The sequence below is a fragment of the Telopea speciosissima genome, chromosome 6 (genome assembly GCF_018873765.1).
Source record: "Telopea speciosissima isolate NSW1024214 ecotype Mountain lineage chromosome 6, Tspe_v1, whole genome shotgun sequence".
Classification (NCBI taxonomy): Eukaryota; Viridiplantae; Streptophyta; class Magnoliopsida; order Proteales; family Proteaceae; genus Telopea; species Telopea speciosissima.
The window spans coordinates 63,575,278-63,592,052 of NC_057921.1; the positions used below are offsets into that span (position 1 = coordinate 63,575,278).

The following is a 16,775-nucleotide window of genomic DNA, read 5'->3' on the forward strand; positions in this document are numbered from 1 at the left end:
GCAGATATCTAAGTTAATTACTACCAGACCCCGCTGGCAACTGAATCTTCTTCGACCCAATTCTCCACCAGGACGAGCCTTCGCTAAAACATCGTTGGTCAGAACAACAGCTCTGCCTTTTCGCTCTAAAAGACACCTTCATGGTCTTCAAATTTTCAATCGATGAGCAAAAAATCCACTTTTTTTATAGTCTTAATATGCTTATGCTAAAGTGCAGCGCAAGAAGCTGACCAGGGCTCACATGTGCAACCAACCATTAAATTTACTGGCGCTAATAGGAAACAGATCGAGACCAAAGAGGTATCAAGCGAGGCTTGTCTTTTCTAGTCCCACATCGGTGAGCTCATGAAGGAATGAAGGAAGAGAAGCATATAAATAAGGAGAGCCTAGAGAGTTGAAACATACTTACCTGGACGGGGTTTATGGGTGATCAAGAAGGCCCATTGCCTAGGTTGGTGACCTTCATTGCACTTGGAAGGGGTGCCCGCCTAACATCTCCCCAAGTGGGAGAGTGTACGTCATAATTTGTGGCAGAGGGGGTACGCGTTCGCGCGGCCCCTACCAATTTTCTAACAATTAAAATTTTCTGAGCTATAGCCAATATGAAAGAGTTACTGCACTCTCTTGGGTAAACCTCCAGTGCATTTTTCTTCTGCACTTGTTGAGTACTTAATGAGCCTGGATTATGGTTTCCAGTGCATTGACAGTCTTCTTGTGAGTCTCAGGTCTACTGTTTTTGCTTTCTTTTTCATGTCAATCTTAAACACACACTACTTTTTCTGGAGAATTTTTGTAAATCTAAACTAGTTATCAATGGAAAGAAGTGGTAATAATTCTGACTACTGTGCCTGTTTATCAACAACAAAAAGAATCTGATTTGGTGTTGTGTGGGTTCCTTTGTGTATGCTGAAATTTTGGTCCATGAACAATGTTCAGTTCTTGTCAACATTATTGAAATGGGAATACTGGAATAGCTCAGATGCCATATCTCTTCACTGGGTTGGAACATTGTAATTTAAGAGATTTGAATGCATGTGTGAATTACTGAACAACATGCTTGGACAGTAGTACATTTAAGAAGGCTATGATCTTCCCATTAAATCCTCTTGTTTCCATTAAAGAGCTGCTAATCATGAATTTTATTATCTAAGAAAGCTTAATTCTTCCTGTGTATGCCCTCCTCCATGCCTGAGCCTCACCTTTTATCCTTTTCCCTACTAATGTTCCTGTCACCATACTGTCCTGATCTAACTCTCATATCTTTTCATTGGTTCTACTACTCTCTTTATCTTTTTTGATCTATAAACATCACTTCCTTTGTTATTCTAACCATTAATGACTTGTTTTCCCTGCCTCAGACTTCCTTCCCTTTCTTCTGTGGTTTCCCTTGGAGGCACATCATTTTGTTATGTTTTTGTTTTTTTAACACTCCTGCTATGCACTGGTTTTCTGCCATCGCTGCCTCCCTAGCCTTCCCATTCTAAGCCTAATAAAAGTTAATTTAGATTTAAGTGTGATATGCATAAAAATGACGCACCTATGGTTGTTCAACATGTGGCTTGAGGTCTAGTCAAAGAGGAATATTAAAGTGAGTATTGCTGTCACCCATCTAAGCATAAGCCATGGGGTCATATAATCGCCGTTGTGACAAGGGACCTTCTATGGAGGATATTTACTTTACTTCCTATATATATATATATATATATATGAGGGCAGTGTACAAGGTAACCGGAGGCTTAATGTCATTTATTATTCTCACCTGACTACTCATTCAGTTCCCAAACTCTTTTACTGATGTAGCTTGGATTACTGATTTCAGCATCATAAAGTCCACCTCGGAGTCGGCTTCGATCCTCTCTATTGCTCCATATTTACCTTGTGGTGTGCAATTCTATGGGTTTGTTTTGGGGCATCAATTGATCAAAGGGAGGCACAAACGTATAGCCAGTCATTTGCAATAATCATGTGATGCACAAACAAGAGAAATGAAAACTGATATAGTCCCACATTGGCTAGAGAGGGAAAAGGCATTGCAGGAGACTTCTTATAAAAATAAATCAGAGACATTTCTCAAAGCATACCTTTCTCGGCCTTTTGGCTAAGATCAAGTGTAGTATCTGTTCTTATCAGTTTAATATCTGATACGTGGATCATTGATCCACATGATATTAAATTAATTTCTTTAGGGAGAGAACCCATAACAGTAGCTTGCTACTGGGGTTCTCAAGTGTCGCCCTTGCGTTGCACTACTGCAAGGGCCTGGCACAACCCACCAATACAAGTTAAAGCTTCTTTAGGATTATCATCCCCTAAAACAAAGATCAATTATCATCTAATTTCTCACTTTTACCTGTAAACACACAACCCACCAATACAAGTTAAAGCTTCTTTAGGATTATCATCCCCTAAAACAAAGATCAATTATCATCTAATTTCTCACTTTTACCTGTAAACAACTATCCCTGTGAAAAAAAAAAAATTTACCCACGAGTTCAATACATCCTAATCAATAGATCTCTATCCCAAAAAAAAAATGTACGGTCTTGCCCGTGTTACAAAAGTAGATGGCTAAAGTAAATTTGATGTCCTTAACTCACATGTAAAATTTAAGTCCAAATAGAGTTCACCAAGTGATAAAATAGATAAGTCTTATCAAAAAAAAAAAAGTGATAAAATAGATAGAAAATCTGAAGGATAAAGTTTTCCTGCATCCGAGCATGGTTCACCCACCATCCTAGGGTTTTAGTATGTTCCAAAACACCCTCTAAATACCCATTGCTGCCCTCTTCCACTTCTCGATGAATGGGTTTCCATTCACTGTAGATGAAGGGAAACTCGTTCCTATGTAAAATTTATACCAATACACTGGAGATTTGTTGATGTAGACTCTTCAATTTGAAAGGGTGACTAATCCAAGGCATGTACTAGCTATCCCATGGTCAAAATTGTCATACTATCATCCCACATGGCAGAATACCAAGTCCAAACTGTTCAAATGAAAGACAGTTCACTTCACCAATGAAGAATCTCTTCTAAACGAAATCTTGGTGAACATGAAGTTTTAAAAATGGATGGGGCCGATCCGCCGATTCAAGTAAAAATTGGCCGAGGCAGATCCCGATTCTAACCAATCTGTCTCTACTGATCCCTATATGAAAACTAAGGTTAGGGCAATTTTGTACAAATTTTGGTTGATTCCAACCCAAACCCACATCGATCGATCCGGCTACTTGATTTCAATCTTTACATCCTTGGGTGAAGATTCACACTAGCCACTAGACTTAAGGCCTCAAATCTCTTTTTTCCGAGGAGATGTGATCCTATTAACATGTTCTTCACCCATGCGCTATTGGTACCACCACCACCACTGTAGACACCAACCTAAGCCAACGCAGACCCAGCCGATAGGGGCAGCGACTGAGTCTTCGACCCACTTCTCCACCATGACACTTTGCGGAATGCATCATATAGCCCAGAAGAACAGCTCGTCCATGCTTTGCACTGCTTGTAAGAGCTCACATTAGGCCAAAGAGATGTGTATGCCGCCTGTCTTTTTTTAGTCCCACATCGATAAGATCATGAAAGAATGAAGGAAGAGAAGCATATAAAAAAGGAGAGGCTAGAAGGTTGAAACATACTTACCTGGACGGGGTTTATGGGTGATCAAGCAGGCCCATTGCCTAGGTTGGTGACCTCCATTGCACTTGGGAGGGGTGCCCGCCTAACATCTCCCCAAGTGGGAGAGTGTACGTCATAATTTGTGGCAGCGGGGGTACGCGTTCGCGCGGCCCCTACCATTTTCATAAATTAAGATTTTCTGTTCTTTTAAAGTCTTAGTCCTGAGCTAGTTTATCAAAAATAGAGGGTAAGATTTCTGCACTACGTGTGTATGGTGCTGTGTGGGTTCTATTTTGTATGCTGGAATTTCAGACATTCAGGTGTATGATCCATGGTCATTTCATGTCATCATTGTTGAGGTAGGAACAGTTAAGAAAGAAGACTAGGACCTTACTATTGAATCATGATGTTTTCTTTCAAGAGCTTCTGTTGCTGCCGAGATCCGCAAGGTGAACCTGCACATCGGAAAGTTCAAAGACAAACAAAGAGCTAACCGGAGTGGGCACCGGGAGGAGGGGGGGATTCTCCGATACCTAAGTCAGACTTTGAAGAAACAACAGTTATGGAGTGAAGATAGAAAGAGCAGTAGGCTGAAGATCGAATGGTTTCACATTGTGTCCTTCGGTCACTAGTTCTATTTATGTCTCCAAGAAGGAATGTCCTGAATCCGCGTAAGCCTCAGATCCAAGTGATCCTGGGCTTACGTTAGATGCGACCTTCTTGAGTAGGAACTGTTTAACCGATTTGCAAGTGGCGTAGTGGGGAATCTCAATTTGAGTGACCCTGTGGGATGTCCTGGTTACAAGTTCGGTTTGGGGAATCTTGGCCTTAACGGCCTTCTCGTGCTCTTGAACCGATTACAAGTGGAGTTGCTCACGCGGTTTCAAGCTTGGACTCCCAACACCTTTCATCTGGTTACCGAAGAGCTGGATTCTCTTATCTGAGAAAGCTTAATTCTTACTGTGTATGCCATCCACCATGTCTGAGCCTCAGCTTCTTCCCTGTATGTCAAGAACCCAAATGTTTCTTTTGGTTCCTCATCACCAGTTAACCTCTTTGATCCTTTTACTTACTGATGTTCCTGTCACCATGCTGTTCCTGTTCCTGTTCCCAATCCCATATCTTTTCATTGGTTCTACCCCCCCCCCCCCCCTTTGTTACTCTAACCATTCACGACTGCTCTGTTTTCCCTTCTCTCTTCTGTGGTTTCCTTGGGAACACATCAAATTTTTTTTGGGGTGTTTTTTTAACATCGCTGCTGCTATACACTGGTTTTCCACTAGCGCTCCCTCGCCTTCTTTAAGTCTCATAACAAAAAATCAGATTTAAATGAATGACAAAGAGAAACTTGGAAAACAAAACATGTTATGGGTCTGTTTGAGGGCATCAATGAGAGGCACAGTTGCTCTTGCAATAGTCTTGTGAGAATGGACCCATAACAGTAGCTTGCTACTGGGGTTCTCAAGCGTCGTCTATGTGTTGCACTTCTGCAAGGGCCTGGCGCAATCCACCAATAGTTGTAGATCCTTCAACAATATCGAATAGTTTAACATTTTAGTTGCATTTTTGCAGACCAAAAAGCCATTATTGTTACTCTGGATTATTAAACCTATCACCCACATGGATTCAACAATATCTTATGGGACAGAATTTGTTGTGATGGTTCTAACTATCTGATCTAAGGATTTCTTCCTCCTCTAAAATCAGTTGTTAAGACCATGCCAGCAGCAAGTAGCTAGACCACTCCGGCAGTCCGGCGATGGTGCCAAGCCCAGCTGAGTGACTTTGAGGGCAATTATTAATCCAACAACTACATCGACTGGAAATTATTAATCGTGATAATGTTTTCAAAACTTAATGTGAATCAACTAAATATCTTTTCTCCTCACATACTGCTCGAAATATTCATGTGTTTAAAGGGTCTAAGATCCTGGTTAAAGCTTCCATGAAATTAGTAACCCTTGAAAAGTTGAAGGGGAGATATGTCCCGCAATGGGTAACACAACTTCTACAAACTGGATTAGTCTGAATCTGGACTTAAGACCAGGGGTGTAAATGAATAGCCGAAATCTGTTTCTGCATCCCTGTCCGTATTTATTTAGCACTATCCGAATCTGTCCGAAAGCTAAACGAATGCAAATACAGATATGCCATAGCTATCCGAAAAACTATAAATGAATAAAATATCCAATCCGTATCCGTGTCCGTATCCGTTTAGCACTATCTGAATCCATCCGATAACTACTCGGTTGCGGATGCAAATGCGGATATAACACTATCCAAGCCGAATCCAATCCATTTACAGCCCGACGTAAGATTAGATCAGCCTCAGCCTGAATTTCAGATTTATAAGCCAATGAATAGCATGACAAAATGAAGGTTTGAAACTCGAACTAAAGGAAATGCATAACAATAATCTATCCAATTGTCTCAATTGCTACATCTACATTCCTCGAGGCATAATCTCATCTCAAGGTCTACTCGTTCAAATGAGAGTACTCCATAGAAGCATTCATGGGCTACTGCCTACTGGGATAGGTTGTCAAAACCTAAAACAAACCGGCCAAATCAACTGAACCCAACCAAGAAAACCAAAATGAACCAAAACGATTTCCTAGCATGCCGCCTTTGGTTTGGGATTATTATGGCACTGGTTAAAAACCAGACCAAAACTGAAACCCGAACCAAAACCAATAAAAACCAAAAAACCCAAATGACCGCATCTTCCCTTTCCCTTGGCATCTGGGCCAGCTTACCGACAAGTACCAACTTAAAATTGCAACAAACCAACACGAACATATTTGACTGATATTGTTCTACATGTCTTCAGACTCATACCCCTTCACGTACATCAGGACATCCCAGTATATAACAATGAAATTAAAAGCTGGAAATTTACTAGCAACTACAATCCTGAAACTTCTGAGAGGAATTCCTGCTTTAATCTATATTAATCCTGGTAAATGGCTTAGCCCTTCTCTTGGAGGTGCTTGTCCTGACCCCGCCACTGCCGCCACCGAATCTCATCCTCTCAGAACCCTGAGGTAGCTGCTGCCCAGTTGATGGAAGAGCCCATCCACCATTTGTTGCCTGGCCTTGTCCACTGCTGCTAGCCCCTATTTTGTCATTGTACAACCAACAACAAGAACAAAAAAGCAATCAGTCTAATAAATAAAAAATAGAAAACAGGCCACACATTTAAAAACTACATGTTCACAACATTCATGTCTCATATAATTGCAGCATTTGCAAGGAAACAATAAAAACCATGGAAGTAATCCAACTTTTGCCAGTCCACCGAAAAATTGTGGATGCAAAAGCACTTTAGGGTATCAAACCCTTAGGGGGGGGGGGGGGGAGGGGGGGGAATAGATTACACAGGAGTGTGCTGAAGTGTTTTCACATGTGCAAGCCATATTGAAAAAGCTCAGCAGCAGAGAAAGCCATATGATAATACCAATACATACATTTACTCCGCAGTTTGCTTGGAACTCGATAGCTGGCAAAAGATTTAATACATTCCTAGTCCATTTAATGTAGGGCTGAATTGAAGACAACCAGTGCCAATAAGGCTTTTCTACCCCAATCCTTAACTAAGTAACCTAAACAGACTAGGAACTGAAATAACAAAGAAATAAAGACAATAACTTAACTTGTCCCGTATGTCTATCCAATACTCATATTATAGGCCCATTAAAGTGACCCATTACAATGAAAACCCATGGGATCAAAGACCCAACACATACATAACTCAACCCAAAGCATATTTCCACTAAATAAGTCCATTTAGACCAACTTAAACACTTAAACACAAGAGAACTAACTTATAACATTAAAAAAATAAAATTAAGAACAGAATTAAAAGAGTAGGCACACTAGGCCATGCTAGGCTGGCCTCTTTTGGATCTCCAGCGATAGACCAGCAGATCTGCATCACCATTAATTTCTGATTCAATCTTTCCATGTCTACTCATCCATCTTAACTACACCCATGTCATAGTTCATACATGTTCTGTTTCTTGATTGCCCACATTCTGCTCCATCAAACAATGACTCACTATCCTTGTAATCGTCTTACGAAAATTCATCCCTAGAAGCACCTCTAAAATGCTTATCCACTGCCCACTATAGTCCCATGGGACAGTATGTCTTTCTCTCCTACCTAATATACAATGGAACTGTTAACAACATGAATGGCTAATTTGGGCTGAAGTAGGTCATCAATCTCACTACTCCCCCATGTATATTCCTACTTCTATCATATTTGTACTCCAAATATATTCAGTTCAGCTAAACCTTAAAACATACTTCCAAAGTATAAACTCAGCATCCCCCTTTTTTTCATGTTAATTAATAATATAAGACCATCTGCAACCATCATATACTACAGGGTTCAAAATCAGGTTTAAATACTTTGAAGGGGGTATTTGCAAGACATTTTCATCGGAAACTACCGGAACCTGTGCTTAAAGTTTGTTTCCATATTGTAGTTTGTCCTCTTGTGAAGTTTAAATAATGTAAATTCTCTAATTAAAAACATTTTGCCTTGCCTTCCAAAAACTCACAATAATACTAATTAAAAAGGGGGGTAATCTATCCAAAGTTCCAAACAATAAATTAAGGAGCAAGGAAAAACAAGAAAAGCAATGTGAGACAACTTCAACTCTGGATAGCTAAAGCAAGAGTTATGGCCTTAATCATAGCCCACTCAAAAGGAATGAAGACTTATCTCTCCACCAGAGACAGATGGTCCAATACCAACATCTATCCCCTTACATATTTTTACCTAGCAAAGTATCTTTCTAACACTCATATCTCATCCAGTGCTCACCAGATGATTTTCCCAGTACCCAATCATGCTATCTTTATAAGTCAATAAAGAATATCTGATAGTTCTCTTGTTATACATTTCTTATTGCCAAGCATATTTTCAGTCATAAGGTAATGATAATATAGAAATATCTCATATCTGAGGTAAGATGAAGGACTAAACATTTGGAGGATGGAATAAGGAGCATATATAAATCCTATTTATTGTCAGGCTCCTCCTCAGCGAACAAAATTTAGGAGGATGAAAAGAATCAGCTAATCTTTACAAAATTGGCCTTTTTCTTTTTGGACTTCTCCACTGCATTCTTTTTAAGTATCCAAAATCTACTAGAAAGCAATTAGCTTGTTCTTCTATGGGATTTATAACTCTCTTTTTGGCACATTCAGAATATTGCTATTGTGTCATTGTTCATTGATAATAAAGATAACTATTAATTCCATCAAAGTTATTGGCAACAGAGAACTATTTAGTATGCCCTTATGCTATCAGGTCAACCTACTCCAACCCACCAGTTGAATTAGGTTTAATTGACAATGCCCCATCCCATTTCATGGTTCAGGTGGTCTTAAACATTGAAAACATTAATGCAACCTTTCTAAAGCATGCGGTGGTATCCAAGCCAGCTTGGCTGTTACCAACAAAGAAATAAGAGTGGAACTCATCAGATTTTGAGGCCAAACAAAATTTACCTATGTCCCCGTGCATATTCGATCTCTCATTCCATCCAGGCAAGTGCTTTCTAGCATTCCCTCTCCAAGCTTCCTCAAATCCCACAAGCTCATCTGAAATAACCCATTTGAGCATCAAATCACTTTAAGCACAGATATTATTAACCTGTAGGAATCATTTACATGGATGACAGGATTATACCTTCATTCAGATTGTGTAAGGTCTGCATGGTATCCACCTTACCATCAGAATTAAGCTTCCTCGTAATTGAATGACCCTACAGAAATAATACAACCATAGAATTTCAACCAACAATTGCAATACTGCATACATGAAGATTAGCTGTGTTGCGGTTCCAAAAATATAGAGCACAGATGCTCAACATACTCGCACATAGATGGGACGCATAAATAAGGAAATGAATAACAAATATTAAGACAAACCAAAAATAAAAAACAGAGAACTATTGGAAGTACCTTATCGTGAAGTCCCCTAGATATCCTGTGTTTTGCTTGACTTCTTGTTGTATCTGCTTCTTTGCTTTCTTCTATCATCACCTGATCCAAAGAACCAGAATATAAGTACCTCAATAAAAATGCAGGGTGATTTGAAACCTCAACCAGAAATACTCTTACTCCATCACTGCCAGTCCTCCTGGTTTTAGACGAAGTATAATATGGCCCATCAGCACCACCATAAGTAACAGTAGTGCTCTGAAAGCTGAAACTACGAGCCTGAGGTTGAGTTCTATCAAACCTGTTATAGTCATTCCTGTACTGCATATGTTTGCTCCTTCTCCCTGCACATAAACCCAGTTAGGATATTCCTCAAAAGATGACAAACACTGTGAGCTAACAAGAATATCACACATAACCACCAATGCTTTCCACAAGGGAAAAATACCTTCAGCTTCGTCATCGGGGTCCTCAACATATGGGTCTTTACTCGACCTAGAATGCTTCCTTGGATTATCTTTCTTCTTCTCAGAAGCTTTCTCTTTTGCTTCCTCTCCTTCTACCTCCTCATCATCAGAGTTTAACTCCTTGATAATTGGCCCTTTTGATTTATTGACTTGCGGTGGTTCATGCTCGATAAGCCCAGATGTAGGAGAATCTCCAAAGACGCTACCTCCTGAACCAAACATACTGGGACCAAACATACTGGGGCCAAACATGCTGGGCCCAAACATGCCACCAAATGGACGACTAAAGAAAGGATCATCAAATGGGTCTCTTCCCCCAAAAAAGCTAGATATTAGACTCCCATGGCCACCGAAGCCGCCAAACCCAGAGAAAGGATCCCCGAAATCAAAGAAATTATCTCTAACCCCTCTTCCCCTTTGCATTTTCCGGGTAGTAACCCCTGAAAATAGAAAACAAGAAAACCAATTAAGCAAACTGCATATGTATACCCAACACTAGCACCAAACCCTCTGCAAAAAAAATGAACAATTTCATAAAATGTGATCATAGTTAAAAAACGCCATTATCAATTGTGTATTATTAGAAACTATAACAATACAATCAAGGAAATTCTTTCAAGATCCATGTATTGCCAGAGGAGTAGGAACCAAAATTTCAGGATTATCTAAACCACGGATTCTGAAGAAGCTACGAATGATCAAAAGTAAAACGATAATATACCTTTCCGAATTCCGAGAGGGAAATGCAGATGATTTAGAGACGGGAAATGAGGGATACAATTGAAGGAATAAAAAACCCTTCTCGTCGCGAACCGCTATCTTTTGTCGGGATTGACTCGCAGACGCGAGGGCTTATTAAAAAGCTTTCGATCATGAACCGGTCAATTTATACCGGAGAGAAATAAGAAAAAGAGTTTAGAAGCATCGAACCTTCTAGCACACAGAAGAGGATCCATAGAAGATTGAGTGGATCCAGATCAGGTTCTCATACGAGTGGGCGTGCCCTGCAAGCCCATTGTAATGACCTAGTCATGTATTAAAACTTTGGGCAAGAGATTTCTACTTGGTGGCATGGTCTCTATACAAGCATTTAGACCAATGGGTGAGCACACCACACAAGCGTCTAGACCAATAGATGAGCACATATGGGTATCTACCTAGGGGGTATTGGCGTCCGCTCATGGTGCTCTATGAGATGGCGTAGGAAACACCACCTAGAAGAGATCTTTTTCCCTAAAATTTAACAGACCTATATATTCATAAGGAGATGGGTTGCTAGATGTCCAACTTTTTCCCACCAATGAGGGTGGGTGATCAAATGGTCAAGTAGGAGCGTTTAATGAGGAGAAAGAGTGCGTGGATCCATAGATGGGATGTGAGAAGGCATGTACAAAAATTTGTAACGTTGTTGAGCTTCTTTTTCCCTAAAATTGTAATGCTTTGTGAATTGTTTGAAAATCAATTGGATCATATTTGGAAAACCAGGTGTTTTGATTTAATTCCCTCTTTCCAAAACCTAGTGAACCAGGTGAGTCATTTTTTCTTTCACATCTTTGAGTGAGGAGAAAGTGGCTATGGTTGCTTCAGAATTGAGAAAAAGGGACTGATATTGAAGAGAACGAACAAAAATTCTAGGGTTTTGTTTAATTGTGACCATAACTTATGGTCTATAAATAGTATGTGGCTTGATATAGAAAAAAATCAGACTCAGTGAGTTTCACATGATTCGAACAAAAACACCAAGTCAATGAAAATTAGATTGACTTGGACTTGGTCTAGTCATTTTTGAACCTAGGTGAATCTTCATGACTCTTGAGCAGGTTTCAGGTTTTTTTTTTTTTTACTTGACTCAGGTGACTCACTCGACTCAACTTGCTTTTCCCACTATGATTTGGATTAGTTGAATAATGGTTTGAAAAGAAAAAAAGAAAGCTCCATACATGGTAAGTGACATGATTCGGGCAAAAGCATCAAATCAATGAAAATTTAGATTGACTTGGACTTGGTCTAGTTACTTTTTGAACCTAGGTGAATCTTCATGATTCTTGATCAGGTTTCATGTGTTTTTTACTCGACGCAACCTGACTCAACATGCTTTTCCCACTATGTTTTGAATTAGTTGAATGATGGCTAGAAAAAAAAAAAAAAAAACCTCCATACATGGTAAGTGATACATTTGCAATTTGATGTATATGTTGTCTTAACTTCATTCCAATCTTGTCCATCTAGCTAAGAAGTAGATGGCACGTAGAAGAATGATTCTCATGATTTCCAAACCCCAAAAACACAAATAACAACAACCCTCAATTAGAATTGTTTTTATCTTTTAAGACCTCCATTAGAAAATATGTGTCCACAAGATGATGCGAAAACAAATTATTTGGATACAATTAGAAGGATACAATTTCCATTTTTGTTAATAATAGACAATAAATTGATCGTAACAATTTAACTAGTATTGGTGGGTTGCGCCAGGCCCGTGCAGTAGTGCAACGCATGGTCGACGCTTGAGAACCCCAATAGCAAGCTACTGTACTGGGCTCTCTCCCAAGAAAAATTAATTTAATATCATGTGGGCCGATGACCCACGTATCAGATATTAAACTGATAAGAACAGATACTACACTTGATCTTAGCCAAAAGGCCGAGAAAGGTATGCTTATGACATTGTCTCTGGTTTAGTTTTATAGCCACTCTCCTGCCATCCGACTTTCTACTCTAACTGGGACTAAAAGTCAGTATTCACTTCCCCTATTTATGCACTCACATGACTATTGCAAGTGGTTCCTACGCGACTGTGCATCCCCTTGATGGCCCCCCCTTCCCCCCAAACTCATAACATGGGTTGTTTTCCATGTTTCTCTGCATCATTCACTTTAGAGAGACCACAGAAGTAAGGAAAGGAAAGGAAGCCTGAGGCATGAAAAACAAGAAAGTCATGAATGGCTGGAATAAGGAAGGGAGTGGTAGAACAAAAGATAAAGATATGGGAGTGGGAAAATAGACAAAGAGGTTAACTGGCTATGCTCAAGAAGTAAGATCAGCACAACGGAGACAGTTGAGGAAGCAAAAGAAACATTTGGGTTTGTTGCGTGTGAAAACCTCCGTCGCCCGGTTTACCCACAGATGAGCCTGCAAAAAATCGAGTGAGCGCAAGAGAGTCGGTGTGGCTCCGGCCTAGGACTCTTCGACGCACAAGTCAGGTCTCCAGTGCAACAGCGTAACAGCTAGTAAAAAGTGAGATGAGCAACAGAGCTCCATACCTGAGTATTTATAGAGTGTGGGTGAGGCGGTTGGGAGAGTCCTAGTACGGTAGGAGTCCTTCTTTAGTAAGGCTCTTCTAAGCGGAGTGGAGAGTTATTTTCGAGGTCGGACTCTCTCTTTAAGGTAAGAGTCCATGTCAAAGCGTGACTCCGTATCGCGTTGGGGATTGTGGCTCGATCCTTATCTCGCGATTCCAGAATGGTGCTGACGTGGCCCCGCGATTTTCGACGGGCCGTTAAGATAGCTTCGGTGGAGGGCTCGGCCTCATTGGTCGGCCTCAAAGCTTGGCCCTGGGGTGGCCATGGCCTCGATGCTCGGCCTCGGCCTCGGCCTACTGATGTGAGGTCAGCCCTGGGGCCCTTGGCTGACCTGGGTGGCACTCCGCGGCGCAGGTGCTCAGCACACAGGAGACGGAGTGTCAAATCTGTCGGTGGTCAGGTCGGCCCAGCTCCGCACGGCTCGATTCGATTATCGGACTGTCCTCTGCTCGGCCACGTGGCAGCTTTCGATTGGTGAGATGGTTTTATGCGCTTATCAGGGTTCTTGACATATATGAAGCTTACAAGGAATAAGGTGAGGCCCAGGCATGGTGGAGGGCATACAAAGGAAGAATTAAGCTTTCTCAGATAAAGAATTCATGATAGCAGGCAGCTCTTAATTGGAACAAGAGGATTCAATAGGAAGGTCATATAGACTTCTTATTGTACTGTCCAAGCATGATGTTCAGTAATTCACACTTGCATTCAGATATCTCTTAAATTACAACATTGCGACCCAATGAAGAGAAATGAAAACTGAGCTCTTCCCAACTTCAATAACGATGACAAGGAATGAACATTGATCATGGACCAAAATTCCTGCTTACACAATGGAAACCCACACTAAACCATACATAGATAATTATAGTTTAGAAATCAGATTCTTTTTGCTTTTGATAAATTGGCACAGAAGTCTGATTTATTAAATAAGACTTCTTTCTTGTATACACATTTGGAGAAGAAAAAAAAATCTAATAACAGATCAGACATGGAAGAATCACATTTTGTTGCTTGAATTTGGGATCTATCATTAAGGCAAAATCAGTTTTATTGCAAAGGAAATTCTCAAGAATAATTACAGTGTTTCTCTTCAAGATTCCACTTGCGAAGAAGTAACTAGTTCTACTGAGACTCACAAGAACACTGTCAATGAATTTGAATTTGAATTTAAATTTGAATTTGAAATCATAATCCAGGCACATAACTATTCTACAACAAACGCAAAAGAAGAGACCAGAAAAGCAGAATCTCTATAAAAAATTACTCAGAAACATTGACTTTCACATATTTGGTGAGATAATTGATACAGTACTCACCTCAGGAAAGCATAAACAAAAATAAAAAATTGTAAGCGAAATCCCCAATTTTATTAAGGCCATTTTTTATAGCTATGCTCTAAGCTTTTGGGATACGGATTAAATCCCTTTTCAACTCGGTGACCCTTTTCTTACAAGAAGCCTTAGATTTACCCCTTCACTAGAGCTATTTTCATTCTTAATCTCAACACTTACCACGAACATTCCAGTTGCTTCAAAAACTGGGCCGGAAAAACTATTTTCTACACTAACCACGAACGGAAAAGCTATTTTCAACACTAACCACGAACGTTCCAGTTGCTTCAAAAACTGAGCCGGAAAAACTATTTTCAACACTAGCCACGGACATTCCAGTTGCTTCAAAAATTGAGCCGAATATGCTTCATTGCTAGAGATCAGATCGATGGGCCAAGGACAGGTTACGGAGATAACCAGGCGAGGAATTTGAGAGTTTGTGTCTCGGAAAAGAAAAGGATGGGAGAATAAAAAACTATAAACGACAGTTATGAAAAAGAATTCAACATCTCTTTCATGACTGAATGATCACCAAAAGAATATGCATCAGAGAACCTCTATGGAGGCTGAAGCAGAGAAAAACTTTGGTTTGATAACTTGGCAGGGGCCGCGCGAACGCGTACCCCCTCTACCACAAATTATGACGTACACTCTCCCACTTGGGGAGATGTTAGGCGGGCACCCCTCCCAAGTGCAATGGAGGTCACCAACCTAGGCAATGGGCCTTATTGATCACCCATAAACCCCGTCCAGGTAAGTATGTTTCCACTTTCTATCCTCTCCATATTTATATGCTTCTCTTCCTTCATTCCTTCTTGAGCTCACCGATGTGGGACTAAAAAAAGACAGACATACACACCACACACCTCTTTGGCCTCCTCATGTGAGCTCTGGTCAGCTAGCTTCTTTTGTGTTAATCGATTGGAGAAATTGGAAGACCATAAAGAGATCTTTCAAGCAGGTGTGAAAAGCATGACAGAGTTGTTGTTGTGGGTTATGACTTATGATGCATTCAGCAAAGGATCATGGTGGAGAAGTGGGTCAAAGACTCACTTGCTGTCTATGGGCGTGGTCTGCTAGTAACTCAGATATCTTCAATGACCAAGGTCGTCGGTGGCAATAGTGTTGGTGCTGCTGCTTGTGCGAATGGCGTGAAAAGGAGTCTATGGGTTGTTAAGAGTAAGCAAGTGAACAGGTGAAGAGCATGTTTATAGGATCACATGATTCACATCTCCTCGAAGGAAAGAGATTGAGGCATAGTCTTGTCTTCGCTCATTCTTTGTGCTCTGCTTCGACTGTTTTTGAGGTTTTACTCGACAAAAATAGGTCAAATATATTTGTAAGGAGGAAAAATGATCACCCCGCCCACATGAAGGGCAGAAATCTCGCCCATATGAAGTCGATGTGTGTGTTCTCATTGGTCCAAACACAGGCGTAAGGGTCACATTCTCCCACAAAGAACATCAACCCTATTTATAATGTACACAGGTGTGGATGAGAATAGTGACTTAGCATGTTACAATGTGCGTTCAAAGAGTATGTTGTGATTGCTATGCATTCTTAGAACGCATTATGAGTGTAGAATGCATTAGGAAATGACAAAAACGTTGTTTGGTATGCATTCTCACTCTAAATTCTTAGAATGAGGTCAAGAACGGGGCCTTGTTCTGGAATGCACCAAAAGGCCCATTGCACGTTCTCAATCGTACATTTGAATAAAAGAGCATTGTTTATCTACTTTCATGTACCAATTTGTTGGGTATTTGATCGATACGCCAAAAACTCCGAAGCTGATGGAACGCATTAAATCAAGCTCTATAACCTATCTCATACTAGACTGGTCCAATCTAGTGCACATACACTAGACCGGGCCCCATTAGGCACATAACACAATTACTTCGGTCATGAGTTCATTTTGACATCTAGAGAAGGCTGCGAGCTAGAAACCCTCTCTGGAATGGCAGCCAAATCTTTGCTATGACGTAGCAACCTCACAGACACTCTTTTGAAACCCGCTATCCTTCCCTCCCTCCCACCCACATCGGTCTGGCCTTTATTTTGTGTGGGATTACACAGAAAGCTTTTCCATCTTAGATTCCATT

The 16,775-nt window shown here is 40.5% G+C and overlaps 1 protein-coding gene and 5 non-coding genes across 8 annotated transcripts; 3 read left to right on the forward strand and 3 right to left on the reverse strand.

The window, feature by feature from the left end:
* Positions 1-401: 401 nt before the first annotated feature.
* Positions 402-562, forward strand: LOC122666464. The gene has a single exon (XR_006333649.1). It is a non-coding gene; the product is annotated as a U1 spliceosomal RNA (small nuclear RNA).
* A 1,515-nt stretch (positions 563-2,077) lies between these two features.
* LOC122666478 lies at positions 2,078-2,273 on the forward strand. The gene has a single exon (XR_006333660.1). It is a non-coding gene; the product is annotated as a U2 spliceosomal RNA (small nuclear RNA).
* A 1,361-nt stretch (positions 2,274-3,634) lies between these two features.
* On the forward strand, positions 3,635-3,795 carry LOC122666467. The gene has a single exon (XR_006333652.1). It is a non-coding gene; the product is annotated as a U1 spliceosomal RNA (small nuclear RNA).
* A 2,690-nt stretch (positions 3,796-6,485) lies between these two features.
* Positions 6,486-10,837, reverse strand: LOC122666199. Of its 3 annotated transcripts, none has more exons than XM_043862345.1 (7): positions 10,771-10,837; positions 10,022-10,482; positions 9,754-9,932; positions 9,595-9,675; positions 9,320-9,395; positions 9,139-9,231; positions 6,486-6,734 (listed from the first exon to the last, which is right to left on the reverse strand). In XM_043862345.1, the coding sequence occupies exons 2-7, from the start codon at positions 10,461-10,463 to the stop codon at positions 6,559-6,561; spliced, it is 1,047 nt and encodes a 348-aa protein (XP_043718280.1). In that variant the 5' UTR covers positions 10,464-10,482; positions 10,771-10,837; the 3' UTR covers positions 6,486-6,558. The 3 variants fall into 3 exon arrangements, with proteins under 3 accessions (XP_043718280.1, XP_043718281.1, XP_043718282.1); XM_043862346.1 differs by having other exon boundaries at positions 9,754-9,917; positions 10,771-10,821; XM_043862347.1 differs by having other exon boundaries at positions 6,649-6,744; positions 9,150-9,231.
* Positions 10,838-12,501: 1,664 nt separating this feature from the next.
* Positions 12,502-12,697, reverse strand: LOC122666481. The gene has a single exon (XR_006333664.1). It is a non-coding gene; the product is annotated as a U2 spliceosomal RNA (small nuclear RNA).
* Positions 12,698-15,273: 2,576 nt separating this feature from the next.
* On the reverse strand, positions 15,274-15,434 carry LOC122666463. Its single transcript, XR_006333648.1, has one exon. It is a non-coding gene; the product is annotated as a U1 spliceosomal RNA (small nuclear RNA).
* Positions 15,435-16,775: the final 1,341 nt, after the last annotated feature.

Bases quoted from the DNA above. Each gene is read 5' to 3' on its own strand.
- LOC122666199 (XM_043862345.1), bottom strand. From the start codon at position 10,463: ATGCAAAGGGGAAGAGGGGTTAGAGATAATTTCTTTGATTTCGGGGAT. The intron at 9,933-10,021 runs GTATTTTTCCCT...GAATATCCTAAC, and splicing joins CCCCGATGACGAAGCTGAAG to TGGGTTTATGTGCAGGGAGA. The intron at 9,232-9,319 runs GTATAATCCTGT...GGGTTATTTCAG, and splicing joins CTTACACAATCTGAATGAAG to ATGAGCTTGTGGGATTTGAG.